The following is a 23,558-nucleotide window of genomic DNA, read 5'->3' on the forward strand; positions in this document are numbered from 1 at the left end:
GGATTGGACTGGATGACCTTCAAAAAGTCCCTTCCAACAGAATTCTATGATTTTATAAATGTGCTGCTAACATGAAAATTTAATATAACTGCTTGGATCTGGTGATACAAACTGTTCTTTGCACAATATAAATGTAAAGCAAAACTATCTAGATGACTGCTGATAGTTGTGGGAAGAAAGAGGCAACTTAAGCTCTTGACTGTTTGTGGACAGTCATAATGTGAAACTTTTATAGACCTGGGAGTTGTTTACACTAATTTTGTCCCTCTTGTTGAGGGCTGAGTATTGCTGTCATAAGGAATTAGTGCTGAAGTGCAAGTGAGTCAGGTGTTACTGCAGGGTAAGGTAAAATGGTTTCCCTGAAACCTGGAAGTCTGTCATTAACTTGCCTTCCCCTTACCGTAGTATTCCTCTTGTACTAGTGTAAGGTACTTCTGTATCTCCTGCCAGGAGTCAAATGGTATTTTCTGTAGCTGAGGTGGTTGTCAATGACTATTTCTGTGAGCAGATGTGCTTTTTAGGGATCATCTCTTGGTCTTTGATACCAGCTTTTCATAGTAGAATACTCAATGGGATAAATCAGATGGCTGTAGCACAGGATATAAATTGGTTTTCACCACAAGGGGGGGCAAAATAAATGCATCAAAGCAACTGGCTTAATCCATTTTGAAACCAGTAATTTAACCAAAATTCTGTGAGATGCACAAAGCACTGTGGTCTCGTGGCCCTCTTTTTCACCTGTACTGCAAGTGGTTGTGTCTGTGGTTATTGTATCAGTCTATTGACTTCAGGCTTCAGCTATTGTGCTTTGCCAATAAGCAGTGGGAAGTTCTTACTACCTCCACTCACCTTTTCTAATCAATTCCTCTTTCTAAGATTTAATATCAGATTTCTGGAGGAACTTGGAAAGCACATGTATGTCCCCTGTGCTTGTTATTCTACATTTGATAGAGTAGAAGGACCACAACTTGTTTCATTAGATATACGTTACGAAAAATTGCACTTGAAATAGGCAAAGAAGTATTAGTCAGGCATGCAGTTCTTCTGATCATAGCTTTTTTCATCATTGATGTAGATGGTTGCCAATTGCTGGGGGTCTCTCAGGACCTGGTAACCGCTAAATGGCAAAACCAAGCTGTTATTTGCAAAGGTGATTTTCCATCCTAGTTACCAGCAGCTTCACTCACATGTTACCACTAGGTAGCCAACCTCTGTTGGACCCGAGTTCTTTGGCCTTAGCAGTGTATTTTCTGTCCTTCTAGAAACTTTTTGCTACACTGACATGTAGGCTTAAACAGTCAAAATACTGGGGAAGTAATGATTTTCAGGATATGCTTGTAAATTAATAACTTGTTAACTTTGGCCTGAACTGAGCAATTCCAAGCTCATCAGAATCTTAAGACGTGCAATAGCTGTAATTTAAATCTTGATGTAACTTAAAATTATCTTCAGTGATGCGTTGACTGTGTTCTCCCACTGGTCTAAAAAACTCTCCCTTGAGTAAGGAAAAAAGTTCCTGTCCTAAGGCTGAGGCTGTTTCCAGTTGAAGCAGGATTGCCTGTTTTCCTAGTCCCTGTCTGTTCTTATTTAGCAGAGAATTAGTTTCCTCCCCATGTGTGGTGGACATGCTTAGTCATGTACTAGATGCTTGTACACTGTAAAGTGGAGACACTGAAGACAAATGGAAATAAATAACTACAAGATAAAATGCCCTGTGTTTTGCCACAGTGCACTGATCACTTAAGACAGTATTTAAAAACTCTTATGCACCCAAAGTTTGACAGACTAGCTGTGTTTGATGACTTTGCCCACTCCCAGTTTGCTTTCTTTTGTGTTTCATGTTATCTTAAGGAAATGTACTGTAAAAGAAGAGGTTGAGATAGTGGCAATGTGAAAATGCTTTTAGGATCAAACTGATATATTGAAATTTTCTAAAACTTTGGTTTGTCAAACTTACCTTGTTAAACTTGTACAAAAAATGGCAAATATTTTTTGTGTCAAGCTGTTGGTTTCCCCAAGATCCCAAGACCAAACAAGGCAAACTGGTGTCTCAGGGCAGAAGAAGTGGCTTGTCTCAGGGTACCTTGCAAAGCTGATGTAGTTTTTGTGTTACTAACTTGAGTGTTGTCCTTGACTATTTTAAATACTTGCTTTGGTTTGACTCTGTCTTGCTGAGTTGAATTTCTCATTATGGGTATTGATAAAGTAGGTCTTGTTCCGCTGCAGCCTCACTCTTACCAGTGCTACAGATGAGGAATGAGTTGTACAGATGAGTGTCAAAGGTGTAGTTCTGTGACCATTAATTAGATCCCAGACTTTCTAATGCAGAAAGTCTTCCCATTAGAAATTAAAAGATGATGTATGTCAGGGAATATAGACACTGGATCCTCTCAGCAATTCTCATGAAATAATGGTTGAGAAGTGCTGGTTGATGAGATGTGTTCTTCTTAAGTACTACAGAATACTCTGAGCCAAAAAAAAAGTATCAACTAGATGGCAAATTAATGAACTGACTGGCCTTAAAACAAACAAGCAACCCACCCCCCACAAACTACTAAAACAAGAAAATCCTAATAAGTTAATAATTAAGTATTAATTAGCGAACAGGATAAAGTACACAGAAAGATAAAGCTTCTGGTTTTGAGGTGAAAGAAAATTAAAGCTTGAAATACTGTTTTGGAAAGGAATTAATCAAGTACATGTCAGTTGTGATGAAGGGGATGACAATTCCCAGTGTCATACTATTGCCAAGGAATTAGTGAATTTAATGCCAGGAGGAAATAATCCTGTTTGTGTTGTAATCATGCCAACTTCATCCAGACCTCCTGTGTCCAGTGTGTGCAGAAAAAAATAGTTATAAAACTAAGAGAAAGAATTGAAAAAGGCTTATGAAATACATGAAAACCAAGAAGCAACTTTTTGGCCTTGAAACTTAATGCAGTAGGATTTAAGGCTCTTGTCTGGATGCTGTATTATGTTCGTTTTCAATAAAGACGTATAAGGACTTGAGCAGTGAGAGATTTCTGATATGTCCGTATTGAATGTAAGGTGAAGGTGGAATAAGATGGGTTAAATTAGGTGGTGGTCATCAGTCAGTAAAAGGGCAAGCACAGATTGTGCAAGTTAGTTGAGACCTTTTCATCAACTGCTCATCCAGCTTCCATTCTTCAGCCATCCTGTCTCTAATATTCAAGTATAATTCGTGCCATGATGTTGCTTTAGATGGAACTCTTACACTGTGGAAGTAGGTCCTGCTTTTGAATCTTGGGGGACTGGTGGCTTCCTTTTCCACACAAAGCATTATCCTCACCATCTATTTCATTTGGCCTAAATAGAGCAAAACGTTTCTCCTGAGTGGATGTAGCAGCTTCTCTAGTGCTGTCCCCCATGCCTTTTGTGTCCTTCACCACCACAGTGAGCAGAGAAAGTCAGTGAAAATCACATGCATGTGGTGTACTGAATGGTCCTGGGATAAGAGGACTGCATATAGGAATTACACTTTCAGAAAACAAAAATTTACCACAGGAAAAAAAATTCCAAAGCCTGTATTTTGGGTAATCTCTTTTCCAAACTGAAAATGGTAACACTGTTTTGCACTGTGAGAGATGAGATGCCAATAGCCCCTTGTAATTATGGATTCATTCACCAGATACTTCTTAATCTTTCTTAAAGCATCTAGAAAGGCCATAAATAAGTGGCTGGGCTTCTGCTGATTTTGTTTCAGTTGCTGGAACAAAGTAGTCCTCAATTATGAAATATAGAAATAAGAATCCTAACAGCAGTTGCTTTCCATTTTTCAGTATGTGGCTATTTAGTTTTCTTGGAGTGTAGTAGAAGAATCACAATTTATGGGAAGATGTGACAGTAGAAGCCTAAACATTTGTGATGTGTAAAAAAAAAGTAAAGCATGGAAACACATAGGACTGGGAAAAACTATATTTTATGGTGCTGAGTAGTTCTGAATAAGTTCACCTTTGTGTCTAGTTGACAAGTGTAAAACCAAGTATTACACAATGAACTCAAACTAAAAATCTCCAGTATCACTTGAGAAAGTAGGTTTCTTAAATTAGTCCATTGTGCTTTCTGGCTACTTGAAGACTTCTTTTTCTAAAAGTAGAGTACTGAGTAGTCTGCTTTGGGTCTGGACATCTCTTCAACTTAATTAAGAGTTCTTGTTTACTTTATGTATCCCTTCACAAAGAGGTGGAGGAAAAATTATGCAGTTGTATACCTTTTTTTTAAAGGAAAATTAAAGGAATAGAAGATATCAAGCTTTTATTTCCAGTTGAAACTATTGGAGTCTACAGTTTTGGCATGAAATGCTAATGATGGCTGCTAATTTAATTGATTTTGCTATTATGGAGATCTTGGGGAGTGAGGAATACAGCAAAAATTTGAATTTGCATGCATGTAAAATTCTAAGTATAAATTTGTGTGTTTACATCTGCATTTTAGTAATACTACAGAAGCTACTGAAGTAGTCTCTGCAGTGATTTGGGTAGGACAAGGCAGTAATGTTCATTTAAATCAGGAAAACCAAATTGTCAAATAACAAAGCTGTGAAATGTCAAGTTCTCCATACTAGGTGTTAAAGGCTTTTTTTGCAGATGAGACAATGCTTCATATGTACATCAGTTCAGATATCCAAGCTTACTGCAGAAAGCTCTAGCTGTTCCTGGTGTTGGAGAGAGAGAATCAGTTTTTGAAAGAAACTGTATTAGAAATTTTTCAGATCTAGAAGAGTGAGTGTGCATCTTGGCAGAAAAAACCTGCTATTGGCTTTTTTTTTTTTTTTTTTTTGGTAGGTTACAAATCTCAAAGGGTAGGCATTCAGAGAAACTAAGCAGAAAATAATTTGCTCTGAGTATCTGCCCAAACAATCTTCAGTTTCATAACAATTTATATTCTTCAAGCATTTCTAAGTACAGAACAGAAAACACACATTTTTATGAGGTTATCCATTTAATGGTTGCCTTTTCCTTTAGTGTAATTGAGCAAATAATAAACCAGCTTTCTCAGTTGAACAGTTAGACTGAGCAGAAAACAGTCAAAAACTGATCCTGGCCCTGAATGGGCTGAAGCTAAAAATACTTGTTGCCCAGTTATCTTTGGGAAGGTATAGGTAGTTGGAGAGCTTGTCAGGTACAGTGAACTTTGCTCTGTTCTGTTACAAGATGTGTCTGGGTCAGCTTCAATTTACTGGAAAGCAATTCCATGAACTAACTTTTCTCCTTCTGATACTGAAAGGCACAGAAATTGCAAGACTTGTCCCTGCTTTGTGATTAGTGAGGGCTGATCCACTGAGGTGGATTCTGAACGTTGTGGTGAGTAGCAATGACCTTCTTCAGAGGACTCCAGTAGCCAGATTAGAGCCAGAGACCAGGATTGTGGAATAGGCTGGTACACTCCTGCAAACCTGTCCCTGACAGAACTGGAGACAGTGAAACAGCCCAGCCACGGTTTGTATCTGGAGCACCAGGTAGTTCTTCTGACTTGGGCTGCAGCTGTTGGGTGGCTTCTACAGGGCCCAAACAGATTTGCTAAACCAGAAGGAAATTTTTTAAAAGGTTTTTAGTCCATGGCCCCCAGCAGTAGACTTGTACAAGAGGAACTCAACTTCCTCTTAGAAAGAAGTGTGTTCCCCAAGTTTTTAAAGCTTTGGGGTGAGCAGTGGCTTTACAAAGAGGTCACATCCTTCCACATGTAGATTTCTTTAGTCTTAGACTTAGTATTGAGTTCCACTTTTTAACTTCTATAGGGATTCATACACAAGAATGTGTGTGTAATATATAGACAAAATTCTATTTATGTATAAAACAATGAATTTTATTTTTATTTTATTATTTTATTTTGTTATTGAAATTTCATTTCTATATATAGATTATTTTGTGTGTCAGAAACTTAGATAAATTTTGTATACAATTACATATTCCTATTAGATCCTTTATTCAATGTGTGCTATGTATATGTAATAAAGAGGCAGCATGGAAGTAATTTGTGTCATAGTGATCAAGAAAATCTTAAACTCTTAAAGTTGGGTGTTAGAACACTGAAGTCACTTTCAAATGACATAAGCTGACAATTTAGATTAATTCTTGAATGCTTGAAAATGCAGTGGAATCTAAGCTTTTTGAAAAAAAAAAATGCAGTGTAGTTTCAACCTCAGACCTTAAGCTCAGTTGTCAGACACTGCAACTGGAGCACTGCAATTGGCATTTTGGGCCTTAACCATTCTGGAATTCCTTGTCAGTGCATTAAATGTAGTGAATGAACAACACTGAACTTGAATGAGTGGACAAAGAGGGATAGTGTCAGCAGGTCAAAGTCTTATAGAGCTATCATCTCTTGAGATACGTGTTGTCTTATATCTACAATGTCTGATTAACATGAGCATTTGCAAATGGATTAAATCTTGTCTAACTTTTAAGTAGTGACACTTTCAAAGATGTGGAGTTCTTGTTTAAATCTCCTTTTTTTCCCCCCTCCTTAGTTGAACCTGTTGTGAGCTTAACAAAAGGACCAAACCCTCTAATAGACGGTGCAAATAGGACAGTAGCAGCCACTTGTACAGCAGCCACTGGAAAACCTGCTGCACAGATTGACTGGGAAGGCGGCCTCGGTGAAATGGAATCCACCTCTACTCTGTTTCCAAATGAAACAGTGACAGTTGTAAGCCACTATGTGATTGTCCCTACACGATTTGCAAGAGGAAGACACATAACCTGCATTGTGAGGCACCCTGCCTTTGACAAGGAGATACGATACCCTTACGTGTTGGACATACAGTGTAAGTATTCTCTGAGGTAATTACTCCTGGTATATATCTTGCAACCTCCCCCTTAATCAGTATATACCTTCCACAGGAAGGAAATGGGCACTTTCTGCTTCAGGAAAATAAAGGAAATGGAAACTATAGAAAAACTGTGGTAAGACGCAGGTCAGGCAGGGGCAAAAGCCTCGGATCTCTGTATTGTAAATACAGTCACAAAGCTAGAATACTGTTACATTTCTACTGTTCTGGATATTGAGTCATGGGTAAACATGAAGGTGGATCCATAAGCTGTCTTACCATTTCAGTAGTATTAAAAAAGTGCTAATGCATATTCATGTTTGATATGCTAAGTTGAAAATAGGTCTTGTGGTGGTCAATAAGTTATTTTCAGATTACTCACCAAGCTTTGTCTACTCTAACTAGTGTAAAAAATCAAGAACATAGTACATGCATGCCTAGTGTTTGTCATTCAGCTTCAGATTGCTCATCTGTACTGGGCTTCTTTAAAAAATGTATGGCTTTTAAAGGACATGAATGCAAAGCAAGGTGGCTTACAATGCTGCTTAGTTAAAACTAGTTAAAACAAATAAGCTTTAGTCATGTGGTCTCTTTTTGTTAGACAGTGCATATGTGAACAAAACCAACTATCTTCATGCTGTTCCTTTGGTGTCCTGCCTTGACTGTGTGCTGCTTTAAAGTCCCTAAATCACAGAAGTCTGTGGAACAAATATAGTGGCTGGAAAAAGTTGACTTGGCTGTTTTGATTTGACTAGAATTTGATTTTGGCTTGGTTTTGTTCTGTTTGGTGAAGAATCACTTATTTTGGTACAAAATAGGAATTAGCACTGCTTTATTTTATTGATCTTGAAATGAAGTTCTAGATTAGAGGGCCATTGATACAGAAATAAAACTAAAGAGGATTTGTATTGTCTCAAACAGTGAATAAAAGAATTGTTTCTTTCATGGAAAATGAAGTGAAGATACGAAGTTGGTCTTAATGTTTTCATCTGAGATTAGTGTTAATGCATGTTTCAGAATTTCTAACAAAGTTGTATAGTGAGTTACACAGCAGCAAGTGAGAAGCAGTGTGTGCTCCTCAGTTTTCCCTGACACTTACTAGCTTTTGCAGCTACTTCTCCATCTCAGTTCCAGAGCTTATCCCAGATCACAGTGGTTTGTCTGTTCCTTGGCTTTTGAATATTTTTCTGAGGCCTCTTTAAAATCACCTCCTGGCTTTTTAGAGCCATAACATAATTCTACATCTTGATGCCAATGGATAATTTAATCTTTACAGCTGGCATATGTGAACGTTTTGGTGATTTCCTGATTACCTGGTTACTCCCAAGGTTGTTTCTGATCCCTTGCTGTATCTTTTTAGTGAGAAATAGTTCTGAGTTACCATTCCTCACTTCCCAAAAACAGGAAACTGATTCTTTTTTTCTGAAGTCCTCACTTCCTCAAGGTGCTGTGTGGTTGCTGAAAACACACCAGGAAAGTCACACCAATTAAAACAATCTTTTCACTGCTGCATATTAATGTTGTTGGAACTGTATCATGTTCTCTGTATATCTTGGTGGTGGTCTTTGAATTAAAGACAAAAAAGGAACCAACAACTAAAGCACACGTTCCCCTAAAAAAAGGAGACAGAATAGAAAGTACCCTTCTGTTCTATTGATCTTACAATTTGTTTTTAATGTAAAAAATTGTGATTGTTCATAGATGAAATCTCTTTTTGTCAGATGCCCCAGAAGTTTCAGTAACTGGCTATGATGGAAACTGGTTCATTGGAAGAGGAAATGTTCAGCTCAAATGTAATGCTGATGCAAATCCATTGCCTATGGAATTTATGTGGACCAGGTAAATATTTGTGAAAAGGGACTTGCCACATGATTCAAGTGGTATGATCACTTTGCTTACAGTAAATGCATGTTTTGAAAACAAAGATTATATGAATTGCATTGGTTGTAATGATTTTATCCAGCTTTTTAAAAGGAGAATACAAGATGTGTGTTTGTTTGAATACAGGTGAGTGGATATCTTGTAAATGTATGTGCCTAAACAGTTTCTCTTTACTCTCAGGGTAAAGTCTCTTTTATTACTCAAGGTAGACTAAGCTCTGTCTGTTGCAGCACGTACCAATAAATGCAGCAAAGACTAATAAATCTAGTTAGGATCCAACTGTTATTTGCATATGCTTCTAATGAAAAATTTAAAAGCTTGCATAGCATCCACATTTCTTGAATCTGTGGACTGCTGTTCCATCCCAGGCTTAGCTCAAAATCACTGTGATGAGAAATTCCAGCACAAAAATATTCCTATTTTAAAAAAGCCAATAACAGCAGTACCATTTGTTTCTTCCGATGCACTGGGTTCTCAGTTCTCACTTGAATTTGAAACATATGTAAGAACTAATGAATACTATCACTGTTACAATTTTAGAAGTAATAAACCTATTTAAATGCATTTAAAGTCATCCAAGCTTCAGAGATCTGTTAGATTTCCTAAACTTAAAATGGAACAAACTTTTACAGGAAATCTAAATTTTTTGAACTAGACCTGGTGTCCCTTTCTCAGCAACAGCAAAACCCATGCAAAAAGCTGCATAGTGAATGAGAGACTTCATGAGTAGGGGAGGGGAATCTGTGTAAAAGAAAGGGTAGCTTGAGCTTGGAGAAATGAGAAGTATTGTGTTGAACTGTGCTGTTTGGCTGGTGTCAGATTACAGTAAGTTGTAGAATTACCTTACCAACCAACTGTATCCCTTGGATTCCAAGAGGACATTGTATTTACTGAGATAGTGATGTTTTCCTGGTTAGTAATATTTTTAAGTGTTGCATGTATGAGAATTTTATCAGAATTAAGCTTTCAAATCAATTATCTGTTTTATAATGTTTCTTTTAAATAAATACATTTGGTACTATGAATTATGAATTATATGCCTGCTGACTTTGTGACTGAAGCAATTCTTGGTAATAATCACAGCAAAGGAGTAGGAATGTTGTCTTGAAGCACATTTTTTGAAGATTACATTTAGTGTTAACTGTGAAATGTTTGGTTCTTTTCCTTTGAGTTCCTGTTTTAAAGTGATAGGTGCCTTTTTGTTCAGTACTACTTAAAAAATCATGCTTGCTAAATGCTTTCAAGATACTGTCACCTAGTGATATAGTTTGAATTTTTTAATTGATTTAGGCCTGCTGAGCTGTTAATAGGTACTTAGATAAATCAAAATGGATTTCAATGGCATGAAATGTCACAGGTGTTTAATGGGCAGTTGGGAGCTCTCTTAGAATAGTTCCAGGGCCTTTGCCCTTTTCCCTTTTCCTCTTGTGTTTACACAGTTGTTACTGCAATCTCAGGCAGAATTGTACAGGGAAATGATAGACTTAGAAAAGCCAGTTGATAAAAAGTATTTTTTTTAACCTGTTGTTTACCCAAGTGTATCACCAAATACCACATTCCATTTTGGTGCTGTAATTTAGACAGAAAAGTGATAGGAGATGAGAAACAGCAGCTCAGGAGAGGAGAAACTGCTTGAATTCTTGCTCAGAAGTTCTAGTCAAAATTAAGCATGTATGAACAGAAATATTTACTGGATGCAAATGAGCAGGCAGCTAATCCTGACAGCAGAAGTGCTTCTTAGTTAGATTGTTAGTTTTCAGAGCTTTGATTGTCAAGTTCTTTTGAGATGCTGTTTTCTAAGCTGTAGTAGTGTTGACTAAAGAGAGCTTGCTAGTTCCAGCAGATCTGACATTTATAGGATTTGGCCCAGAAATTAAATACTACGTCAGCCTTCAGGTGTACGCTGAGAATATCAAAGGAAAGCCCACTGGAAGTGTCAGAGCACAGTGAAAAATTAATTTTATAGATTATTGGCAATATTATTTTAACCTACTTCTGTTTCAACTTGTATATATATGTAAATATATATATTTGAAATATAACTATTCCTTTAGGTTAGATGGACAGTGGCCTGAAGGATTGTTGGCTGTTAACAACACTCTGCAGTTCAGCAGTCCTTTGACTTATAACTACACTGGGACTTATGTCTGTAAGGTGACTAATGCCCTTGGTGTGAGAAGTGATCAGAAGACTATCTACATATTAGGTAAGTCTTACTTCTTAGCAAAGACAGTATGTTAACTTGGAACTTCTTCTTTGTCAGTGATTGAATTAGCAAACTGAAGAGCCAGTTGCTGCATGAAATATATATGCTTTTTGTGTGAAAAGATGTTTAAAGTGTGGATTTACAAGCTACAGCACAGTTTGGGATTAACTGACTCTTGAATAGCAACATATAGTGGAAATTGTTAAGGTTAAGGTGCTTCTGAGATAGTTATTTTCTCTTGGTAGTTAAAATAATGAGGTTTTTTGAAGTGTTAACCTGTGTTTGACAAGACATGTTGACTGCAATAAAGTACCTTGTCTGTAATAAGTTGAGAAAACAGATGTTGGTGGAATGGGAGCAACTACATTTAGAAAAGCTGAAGATGTTCTATTTTAAGGATGTTAGGGTTATATTCTGGATGTGTGTATTTTACACCAGTTACTTGTTTCATTTTCTCGGGGTGCAGATACCCAGTAATCATCAAATTAAATACCTCATGCAGAACTCTTGCTGGTCTGCTTAGTATCATGTAGCAAATTTTGTGTCTGTGTAGCACTACTGCTGTTGTATCATTAACACAATGTAATTAATGTTTTACTGTGACACCTTTTTTGTGAAAGAGCAGCATGACTTACAGTAAGTGGGAATACTTCTGCACAAGTGTGGAAAAGCTGTTAAGATTTCCATAAGGGATTAAGTAAATTAGTTTAATTTCTAGCTTGATCAATAAATGCTAGTATTATAGGGTTTTTTAAGGAAGATAATCAATATGAAAAATAAAACTTAATTCTGTTGTATTGTATTGCTACTTTTCAGTAAGTTCTTGACATTAGTTATTTCGGTAAGTAAATTAAGTGTCAGAGCACGTGTTGGCCTGTTAGAGGATACAGAGATGATGGATACAAACATAGATGATTTCTTTGTTAAAACTCCGTATGAACACTTAAGAGTTAAAATGAGAATGAGAATTTAAGACTAAAGCTTTAAGTACAAGATATTTGAAACCACATCAGTCAGAGTTCACTTTTGACAGTTGTCTGCATCTTTATAATGAATGATAATGTTGCAGTCAATGATATAACTACACTCTAGGCCACTGTGGAAAGCTAGTAAGTTCTAATTAACTGTCTAATCAATGAGCTAGTTAACTAGAAAATTATAAATAGTTTGAAACAGTTGTATTACTTGTAAACTACTTAATAGCTAGAATTTTATATAATTTAAAAGATTTCAAGTGCTGCCAATTGTTATGAAATTTATTTCTGTGAGAGTTACTTTTAGATGTTTTGGTTCTAATGCTGCTTCTATGGAGAAGATTTCATGGCTGCATAGCAGTCTCAAAACAATTACAAAAACTGACACATTGTAAGAAATATCAATTCAAAAAATTGGAACATTATCATTAAATAGGGTGAAATGTATGACTAGAATATAACTTACAAATATACTTGCTCAAAAAATAGCAATGCAGTTTATAGCTCTGTTCTCAGCCCTGTTATAACTCTAAGAAGTGGGGAGTTTTTTTCAAGTTCACTGTTAAAGTTGCTGGTTCTGTGAATATCATGTGCTGTAAATAGACCTCATGCTTTTTACCATGGCTGTCATGCATGAAAATTAAAGGCTGTCATTCAAATTGTGTTTTCAACTAACAGACTAAAACAGGCTGACTAGGAAATCATAGGTAATATTTCCTAAAATGAATCAAGTTTTTGAAGAGCAGGGTGGGCATACAGGCTAGTTGGGCAGTGGTGATGGTTTACATTCTAGCCTAAAGCAAGTGTTAGAGTTTAAACCAGCTCAGTGCAGAGAGAGTTAAGCTGCAGCAGTTGGCCTTTGCTGTGAACTGATGGGCACTGTTTACATGTGTGCTGCTTTTCAGCTGTGCTCAGCAACTTTGTTGGACTGTGGCAATTTAACTGCAATTAGCAAACCTTAGCTATTTTCAGGGAGGGGACAAAACTGAGCCTCACTTAGTGCAGAATCGTACAGGGTCATGTTCTGCCAGTTAGGCACACCAGTAACAATAAAGGTTTTAGCTGACAGTAAATTTCAGTCTTTTAAAGTGTTATGTTGATCACACTGACAAAATGATTAAAAGCACTGTGTATAAACTTTTTGTATTTAGGAGACTTGATAAAAATGGGAGAGGTAAAGCAATTATTAGTGTAACACCTGTATTGTTTTCAGAAACAAATACTAAGCACATTTCATTGTAATTCTTAAGGAACCGATCACTCTGAAAAGTTATTCTTAAATGACTGAAATGCCCTTAAATGATGCAGGATGGGCAAGTGACTAATAATCAATCCACTTAGCACCTTTAATATTTGGCATAACTCACCAGGTTATCTATTAATGGTAAACATGGCAGTGATGTACTGTAGAGAAATAAGCTGAAATAGTCAATTAGCTTATTTGTCTATCTTTGCTCTTAGCCACTGTATAAAACTTGGCATAAAATGTGAAGTGAAACTTGGAAGTTAATGGATGAAACTGTATGATCACACCATCTTTCAGATTTTAATTATGGAGCTGTCAAAAAGGACTTAAGAAGTTAATGTTTCTGAACAGTCACCATGCTCATAGTTGTTGAGATTTTTAACTGTTAGAAACAAGTACCTATTAAGTTGAAATGTGTTGTAGGTTTGAAATGTAATCTGAGCAAAAAAATTGTTTTGGTCCTGATATTCATTGTTTAAAAAGTCAAAGCTATATTTTTAATAAGTGCTCCTAAACTTTATTAATATTCTTGAAGTGAAATGCAGAAATGAAAGAGGAGTAGTTGACAGGAACTAAATGGTAAATTCAGCTTTCAGTTTCAGGAGATTCTACATGTTTATAGGAATAGAAAAATACTCAAATGGTGTTTGAAGCCTGCTACTTCTTTTTATTTAGATTTTTTTATTCTATTTATTCTAAAGGCACAGCTATCTTTGTTATTTTTATTAATTTGATGATGTAAAATTAAATTTCTTCCATAGCTGTCCAGCAAAAGCAAGTCACAATCCTCATGGAGTTCAAGTACTGAAGTAACAGTTTTCCAAAACAAGCTGTCAGCTTGATACATAAAGCACTTCCTCGTACAATATTGATTTACTCAGTTTTCTTACACAAGGAATTGAACTTTGTTTTCTTGGCTCTGTGTTCCTTCACCTTCATGTGTTTACTGAGGCTTTCCCTTTCTCCCCTTGCAAGGGAGAGGTGACCTGTGAGACTTGCATTAAGGTAGGAACATACTTCCTCTGTCATGACACCCTTTGGAAAAAGATTACTTTTGTTAAAAGTAAAGCCAGCCTTTGTTAGGCAGCAGTCCCAGGAAGGTGTATTTTGTAAGTACAGGGTCACCTTGTAGAGTGGACATTGTGTGGATTAACATAGCAAAGGCTGGTCGTTTGTTTTAGGTTTTGCTGCCTCATATATAAACCTCTGTTCTGAGAGCGCCTTGTGAATACAGGCACTCTTTTATTTTCCAAATTACGTATTGCAAGGGATGTTGACAAACTGCTCTTTAGCAGGGCAGTTGCTTTTGCTCCCTGGTCTAGCAGGCTTTGAATTTTCAGTGGTCTTGCTGAATATTCTTCCATGCTGCAAGTTATGTTAATAATAAGTTTTTCTTGTGTCCCAAAAAAAACCCCAAAATCTTTTATTTGGTGCATGAAATTCCCAGCTAGAAACCACAGAAAAACACTGAACTTTGAAAGTGGATGATTGATGAGAGAAATTGTTGGTACCATCTAGTATTATGCTGCCAAAATAGAGGTGGGGGAACACACACTGAAAATAATCCTAGAAAAATGTTGCACTCCAGTGTGGAACCTTTGTAGGCAAGACATTGTGGGGAGAGGCTTATGCAGTGTCCTCACCTATAACTTGATATTAGAGTAGCAATGGCTGGAGAAAAAAAGAATGATAAATTTCCAAATTGGTTTCTCTCATACATTGAGTCTTCCATGGAAAGCTGACTTTCCCTGCTGTCATAAACGAGTTGCTACATAAGCTTTCAGCAGTTGAAAGAAAGAGCCAATTTTTAAGACCCCACAGCACAGAATTATTTAATTTTTAAGTACTTAACATCTAAGGATAATCTAGCAAGAACAGCAAGTTAACACACAATAATAAGTCTATATCTGTACAAAAATACAAGTAATACATACACAGGCAGGTACTTGCCATTCAATAAAATGGCATGTGCAGAGAGAGATCTTGTAATTTGTGTGAAGCCAACTCACTTTTGGATTAGAAGGAATTGATAGCAGGTCCTTGTCTTGTAGGAGGCAAGAAAAGGGGACATTTGCATCTTGAATAGTGCGGGATCATTTTTTTTCCAATAGGAGAATTATTTTTGGCCACTCTGTTGTGGCTTTTGGAACCAGACAGACTTTGACTGTCCATATTAACACACAAAAACTCTCCAAGGAACCTTTCATTCCAGAACTTTGTTTCTGTAATGCTTAAATAACAAATTTTAACCTAAGGAAATTGTACCAGTATTGAATTATCTTACCTGTTGTAGAGGTGGTCACTTTACCTCTCAAATACTTCACAGTGGGCTATATCCAAAATGGTTTATGGTTTCAGAATATTGTGTTCTCTAGTTGATTTTTTTACAATGATAAGCTGATAATACCTAGGCAGGACTTAAACCTAAGACTGTGAAGATAGTGGTCTGGTTTTTTAGGGATGATTCATCCATCTGTTTCTACTTTCATCTCTCTGACACTTGGCTTATTGTTGGCCTTGAATTGGCAGCAGAAGCAGAGGTGAGTCCCAGACATTTGAGGGATGTGCTACTGCAGGAGGATTGAGGAAGCAGGGAGATGTAGTGTTTGGAATGTCATGTTAGTTGGATGCCTGTACTAAACTTAAAGGTAGAAACTCTCCTGCCCAAGATAAGTTGTTGGTATTGCAAGAGCTGAGAAACCTACATCAAGAACAGTCATTCAAGGGAAAAATAAAACTATTAAGCTGACATTGTTGAAAGTTGGTTCTGACTTTGATGGGAAACATCTCGAAAATAACTGAGTGTGAACTACTCAGTGCACAGGGACCATGGTCCTTTAATTTGAGGTGGTATCAGAGCTTCATTTGAAGTCAAGAGCAAGTCTTGCTTTTATTGGCAGAAGACTGTGTCAAAGGCTTTGAAACCAACTAGGAAAACTTGCCTTCTTTGTGTATTGAAGGAGCCAATTGACTTGCTGTGTTCATACCAGAAAATTGGGGCTTGCTTTCTTCAATTATATCTCTTACTTTAATGGGGGTGGTAGCTATGTAAAAGTAGAAGAAATTTTGTTGGGATCTTTGCTTGTCCTCATCATTATTACAAGGTGCGTGTAATAAGGATTTGAACAGGGCCCAGAACATAATAAGAGACAAAAACTGAGATCAGAATGTGTTTAAACTAAACCCAAATATTTTCCAGAATTTCTACTACTTTCAGCTCCCTGACCCACATGAATATTTTAATATGTTATGCTTTGTGTGACAACAGAAGCCTACATCAGTGAAAGAGACAAGAGCTGTTAAACATGGGGTCTGAAGTAAAATGTTAAAGGAAGTCATCAGTAGAAAATTGTTGCTTTTGAGTAGTGCCACAGGAAACAAAATCTAAATGATACTCTCAATGTTTTGTGGAAAGCATTAACAGCTCAAATATGTATCAGTGATTATGTGAAATATTATAGTTAAAGAACTTGCTGAAATTAAGTAACATTGTCTTTTCTAGCCACACATAAGAATAGCATTTTCTTGATTTGGTGATGGCATTTGAGATGTGATTTGCAAGCAAAATATGAGGTAGACATAAAACTTTGCTATTCCTCATATTAAAGTTATTCTTTATTTGGGAAACTTGCTTGGTACAGGAAGTAAAAAAAAAAAAAAGTTTTAAATTTAGAAAGCTCTGGGTGACATCAGAAGTGAGCTCATATAATCTTAGTTGTAATTGGCCTCATAAACAAGAAGAGACCACTTTAATTTTGTCATTCTTAAACAAGGTACCAAAATAAACAAACCTTAGAGGTATCATGGTTATATATTGCAGGAATACATATTAAAAATGGCTTAATTGTTCCTGTGTTTGCAATTGATTTAGTATGTTAATTAGGGCTTGTTGGTAATGCAGCTGAACAATCTGACAACTGGTGGATGAATGGGAAGTTTTGAAGGAAAAACTCTTTGTAAAACATTGATTTTTCTGATATATTAATTAGATTGTAATTGCCACTGTGCTCATTTCACATATGCAATGGTTAAATGTGCCAGGATGCAAATACTGCATACTTGTGGATATGGAGGGATAGGTCTTAGGACCTCAGTATCAGAGGCAAAAAACTTACAAAGCTAGGTAATTAAAACCAAACAAGTATATATAGTCTGGAAGGATTTTGCTGGTACTGATTGAAATTGTTTTAAGATTGCAAATCTTTTGTCTAAAGCAAATACCTTTTCAAGGAAGAGGGATTTGAACTTCATGACGTAGGATGTGTGGGACATAGAACCCTGGTAAACTTGGATTCTTTAATCTCTACTTCTTTGTTGAATTATCAAACCTGCTTTAAATCAATTTTTACTAAAATCATAATCTGAATTCCTCCTATTCATTTTAGTAGTGCATCTTTCTTGTTCAGTTTCCTTTTTTCTGTCAAATTAATTCCATTTATGTATAGTTCCCTAACAAACCATCGCTTTTTACATAGTTAAAGAATATAATTATGCCCTTCAGAAATTTACTTATGTCATGCTTAAAATGTTGCATTTAGCAGCAAGGTGTGTAGTAATCATGACAAATGTGATAATTCTGTCTAGTATGAGAAAATTGTATGTCTGTCTCTGAGTAGTGAGACTAAAAATCATATTTATGGCTATTTAATTGTGATTTGTCAAAGCTTCACAGCTCTAGTTCTATCTGGTTTACTCTTTGTGGTGGTAAATTTAGGGTGCCTCTGATGCGGTGGTAGTACTGCTTTCATGGATCTTGCTTATGGGCATTTAACTAAATAACATGATATAATGAGCTACTTGGCTGTCCATGTAATATTCTCTCTGAAAGGTTCAAGCTGTAATAACATGTTTAGAATTGCTTTTTTGATATTTAAAATAATTAGCTTGCATTGGGCAAGGCAAAAAGTAATTTCTTTTCAGCGTGGCATAGAAATAAGAAGTGGAGTTGTATGTAATATTGAGATTGACTGGTATAATCTGTGTCATCAGCCCATCACTTGGAACCTTGTCTGCAATACAGATGCATACATCTCCAGTAGACCTAAAGAACAAAGGAAAAAGCTGCATGCTGGAGAAGCTTGGTATCTGGCAGTCTCTTGTTTGCATTCATAACCTGACATGAAATCAGTTTATATTTTATATTGAGGAATGAATATGGAAATTTCTTTGTGCATGAAGGATCAAATGGCTTATAGAAGAAATGCATAGAAACAATTTTTGGTTCAAATGTTTCATTTTTTTATTATTTTAAAAACCTGAAGGCTCCTTGCTCAACATAAATGTTACTTTGAGATTAATACATGCCATTTTTAACTATGCTTCTTTCACTAATCCCAAGGTGAGGCTGAGTAAGTTTTATTAATGAAACAAATGTTTTTGGAGAGAATAGCTTAAAAATCAGTAGTTCACATGACTGAGCACACAACTCATAGTTTTTCATTCTTATATTCAGTGCTCTGAATTATTTCTGAAGGGGGCATTTAATGTGGAATAATTGACTGTGGCATAATCAATTAATTTGATCCAGAACTCCTTCTGGCTGGATGGAAAGTTAGAGGACCGCTTGGGTTTTCCCTCCTTGGAGGAGGTAAATAATGATGAACAGGTAAACAGGAGGAAAATAATGATGAATAATTCTTCCATCTGAGTGGGAAAACTCCATCTCCTTACTTTGAGGAGGGCAAATTGTCTACCTGAAGGTTATTTTTATTTTGTTTGCTCCCCATACCGTGTCCTGCTGCAGCTTAACTCAGAACCATGTGTAATTTAAGACTTTTATAGTGCCATGAACTTGAGAATGAAAAACTATTCTTGTAGAACATACCCATCAACTTTGCTTTCTTATAAACCCTAACTGATTTAGCTCGCATTGACATTCTGTGCCTTTTCTGTGTCTTGTCTACTTCTCTGCTCTTTCCATTAGATCCTCCTACTACTACCACTCGACTGCCCACGGTTCCCTGGCATCCTTCGACTGATGGCACCACAGGTTTAGCAACAGAGCCTAAAATAATAAATTTCCCAACATCAACCTTGCCAACAAAGCAGGACGACGCTTGGGGTATCGTCGTCGGTTGTGTGGTGGGTGGGGTTTTCTTACTGTTACTTCTTGGTTCTCTGGTCGGAGTTGTCGTCTATAAGAGAAGGAAGACGTTCCGTGGTGACTACTTTGCTAAGAGCTACATTCCACCGTCAGATATGCAAAAAGAGTCCCAAATAGATGTTCTTCAGTCAGATGAGCTGGGTTCTTACCCTGGCAGTATAAAAAAAGAAACAAAGCACCCAATGAACTTAATATCTAAAGATTATTTAGAAGACTCTGGAAAACCTGAGTTGAACAATGTAGACAATACTAACAGGTACCAGGACCGTTATGAAAGACCAATGGATTACCATGAAGGTGGAACATTTGGAATGGGTTTTATGCATGATGAATTTTATGAGGATGATGACTTTGTTTCTCACTTAGATGGTGCGGTAATATCGCGGAGGGAGTGGTATGTGTAGAAACCACTGAAAACTAAACTTGTACCTGCAGTTCACTTCATTGGCTGGTCACTTTCAGATTGTTTATACTTACACAAGAGGAGGAATAAACTTTTTGAAACTTTTTTTTTTGAAAGTTTTTATATTGTGACTTGACACAATGGAAATACTGAATCTGGGGAAAATGTATTTGAGCTGCTTTTTTTTTTTTTTTTTTCCCAATGCTGTACTACTGTTTAAGGTTTGAGTTTTAATGCAGAGTGCTTATATTGGTCTATGTCAGAGTTAAAAAAAAAAAGAAAAGGCTAAATTGAAGTTGCCATTCAATATCGTTTAAGAATAAAAAGTGGCTATTTTGGCTCTCTGATTTAAAAATAAGTTTACCCGAGGCAATGATCAAATATAATCTTTGGGGGGTTTGAGTTACTCCAATCTGCGTACCATCCATGGTAAACTTAATGCTTCTATATAGCAAATACCTTACCAATTAAAATGAGTTACAGCAGAATTAAAGCTTTATTTTCTAGGGTTTTTTCTGCATAAAAATGAATACCTCTTAGCATTTTAATGAGCCTTCTTGTAACTATATACTTAGAAGTTAAGTCATTGCACTGAAACTAACTTATGAACAACATTTTGAGGAGTAATTGTAAACAGGTCAGAGGCTTGTATTTGAATAAGATGAAAAGTTATTTTTTTATAGTCATTGATTTCTAAAGCTTATTCTAGTGTCTGTATATATACATACAGTAAGGTGTTTTGTTAGGCCTGTAATTGGCAGGATGTCAAAACTCATTTATGCATACAAGATGCTCTTTGCAGGTACACAGGGTGCGATTTTTGAGACCTGTTCTGGAGGCTTTGTGGGAATCTTACCATTGAATTTAAAAGCTGGTTAATTGGACACAACTAAGGAGAAAACACCCATATATGTTCCGAAGCTGGAGGCTAATGTGAATGTGCTTATTTTCCCAGGTGCCAAAAAGCATTAGAGTTTCTATGACCAGAAATTAAAACAGCGGTTTTACGCTGCTTCCAACTAAGTTACAATGCCTGCTTTGAAGAGGGTAACCAGAGTTTCAGATTATTAGTAGGGAAGTGGACACTTGCGCTGCTACTTCACGTATTGAAAAATGCACTCTTCGATAGTGCAACTAAAGAGTTATGAAACAGGAATTCAGATGATTTGTGCAGTCTCTGTACCGCAGTGGATTTGTTTTCCCTGCAAATAATCCATACGGATTTTTCACGTTCTTTAAAATGACATCATATCCATTATACATAGGAAATATTGTCTGACGTGAAATAGTTCTACTTTGTCTCGAGCAGATTCACCAAATTAAATCTGCTGCTTATGTGAGGAGGAATGAAATAATTTTAGATGAATTGCAGAAAAACCATAAATTCGTAAGTAGAATAGTAAATCTTTTGAAGTGCCATTTTTAAGTGTTTAGCTTGAGGAAATTGAAGCTGATAAGGCTTATTAGTATTTGAAACCTGAAAAGGGAAAAGTCTCTGCTACCATTGACGTGAAATAGGCTGCATAATTACAGCAGCTTCATGAGCATGGATGCTGGAAGTTCTTTCCTATCCTCATGATGTTTGGTAGCTTACAGCATTTAGAGCTTCACAAAAATAGTTGTATTGAGCGTTGTAGACAATACACTGTGATTGCATATGACTGCATGTCTTTAAAAAAGATTAAGACAACAGCTTTATTTGAAATTCAAATGGAAAAACATCCCTAAACAACTTAAGTTTGGGTTTGGATTAATGGAGTACTGATACATGATTGACCAAAGTCTCAAAAACAAGAGCAAGTGATCTTGTGGTTATCTGTAGTTTGAATGAAAACACAAGACGAGGAGTGAAATTTCTAGCAGAGGGTTCTGATCCAAATTATCTCTGGAATAAAGAGATTATACCTCTCTTCAAATAAAAACTTGATATATCATCTTTAAAAGATGGTGTTACTTGGAGATAAACATAACCATAAACCAGTTTTCCACATGGGATATCTTGCTTTTGTCTCTGTGGATTTTTTGCTTTGATTTTTAAAATATATATATATATATTTAATTCCTATGAGTTGAGAAGTTGAAATGTTCTGGAGTTGAAGTTATTGATAGGGATAGGGCTTACGCGCATTGCAATGTTTTGTACATTATGTCTACTGTAAAAAGATTTGATTGTACGTACAAATGGCTGTTGTGTGAATAAACTTTTTCTTACATTCTGGAACATAGGTAGTGTTCAAAAATGTTTCACAGGTATGTTCATAAAAATTGGAGATGGAAAAGCACAATAAACCCAGAGACTGGGTAGAATGAACAAAAGTATTTAAGCTGCTTGAGATGGGCTGTTTAGTATTTCCCCTTGGAGATCCTAAGCTTATAAAACAAGTGTTCAGAAACTCTTTTAAGAAGATAAGGAGAATGATAAATGGAGTGGTTGCTATCCAAAACATTTCATTTCAAGCACAGCTGATAAACTAATTAGGAATTGCAGACTTAAAAATAGACTTGTTTTTTCATTCTATTGTCTTTGTTTGCCTTAACCGTATCTCTTGGAGTTAAATAATTCCCACCTATTTATGACCATCTGGTGGTTAAAATGCTTTGTAGGTGCCACCGTACGTCTTAGATGCTCTCTGGTTTGTTCAGCTTGGCATGGTGGTCTGGGCTTAAGATAATTTGGCTGGTTAGACTGATGTTTTGCCAAAGCAATTAAAAAAAATCAAATTAAGTGTGCCCTGTGGTAATTGCACTTAAATTCGTGCGTGTCACTGTGCTGGGATATTATTATTTTTCCTGGTGTTCAAAAGCAAATGTGTGTTTGTCATCTCAGCCAAAATGAGACTGAGTGGGTGGACTTTGATTAAAAGTATAATACTTTATGATGTTTTAACATTATAGCATCATTTACTAGAAGAAAAGGCACCATGAAGTTAGGATGAAACAGTCAAGAAACTCTTCTGATGTAATCACAAGACCAAAGCATCTCCAAGAATTCTGGACCTAAGAATGTCTCTTAGTTGAGACTTTCTCTCTTAAATAAGAGGATACCCAGTGTAAACTGAGGTTAAGCTAGTTAAAATGCAGTGGTTAGGTGACCTTTCCACTGATTCATGTGCCCATTCTTCAGGAAAAAAATATGAATTATACCTGTGTCATTGTTTAAGCTCATCTTGCAGCTAAGCACCACACAACTGCTGACTTCCCTCACACCTCTCTCCTCCCACCATGGTGGAATGGGGAGGAGAATCAAAAGTAGAACTTGTAGGTCAAGATAGGAACAGTTCAACAGTCTAAGAAAACAAAGCAAAATATAATAATAATAGTAATGGATAATGAAAGGAGGGGAAAAACAAGGAAGTGATGCACAATACTTCTTTCTGGGTAATTTCAGTTCATATACTTGGCGTGGTGTTCTGTGGTGTGGAATATCCCTTTGGCCGTTCAGGTCACTTGTCCCAACTCTATTCTCTCCCAGTTTTCTTTTGTGCATTTTCTTACCGACAGAGCATGAAACACACACACAAAATAAAAGTCCTTGACTTAGGATAAACATGACTCAGCAAAAACCAAAACATGGGTGGGTTATCAGCATTATTCTCACGCTGAATCCAAACTACTCTACCAACTCCTGAGAAGAAATTAACTCTATCCCAGCCAAAGCTAGGATAATTTATAGTATCTGATGGACACATGGAGCTTATGCCAGGAAAGCTGTTACATAAACTAAAGATGGCGTATTGCATTCATCTTAAGGAGCAAAGTAACTTCTGCAAGTTACTCTAGGACTTTATTCTTTAACATTAAGAAAATCACACCAAAAAAAGAGCTTATTTCAGTCTTCAATTTACTTAAATATACTTTGTGAATGTGATCCCAGGGGAATATTCATGTCAGATCTTTGATAATGAGTGAGGGGACAGGAATTGCTTTATTAGAGTGCAGGTCAAGTGTTGTATTT

General features: G+C 36.3%; 1 protein-coding gene across 3 annotated transcripts in view; it reads left to right on the forward strand.

The window, feature by feature from the left end:
- Window positions 1-23,558, forward strand: part of NECTIN3 (nectin cell adhesion molecule 3) — a 63,145-nt gene that overhangs the window by 24,896 nt on the left and 14,691 nt on the right. For 2 of the 3 annotated variants that reach the window (XM_083854531.1, XM_083854533.1), the window contains exons 3-6: window positions 6,491-6,787; window positions 8,512-8,629; window positions 10,726-10,877; window positions 19,021-19,909. In XM_083854531.1, coding sequence (XP_083710657.1) covers window positions 6,491-6,787; window positions 8,512-8,629; window positions 10,726-10,877; window positions 19,021-19,604 — 1,151 coding nt within the window. In that variant the 3' untranslated portion in view covers window positions 19,605-19,909. Of the gene's footprint in view, window positions 1-6,490; window positions 6,788-8,511; window positions 8,630-10,725; window positions 10,878-19,020; window positions 19,910-23,558 lie in introns of those variants that run through there. The other variant, XM_083854532.1, reaches the window with a different exon arrangement.

This window comes from Zosterops lateralis (genome assembly GCF_965231275.1).
Source record: "Zosterops lateralis genome assembly, chromosome: 2".
Taxonomy (NCBI): domain Eukaryota; kingdom Metazoa; phylum Chordata; class Aves; order Passeriformes; family Zosteropidae; genus Zosterops; species Zosterops lateralis.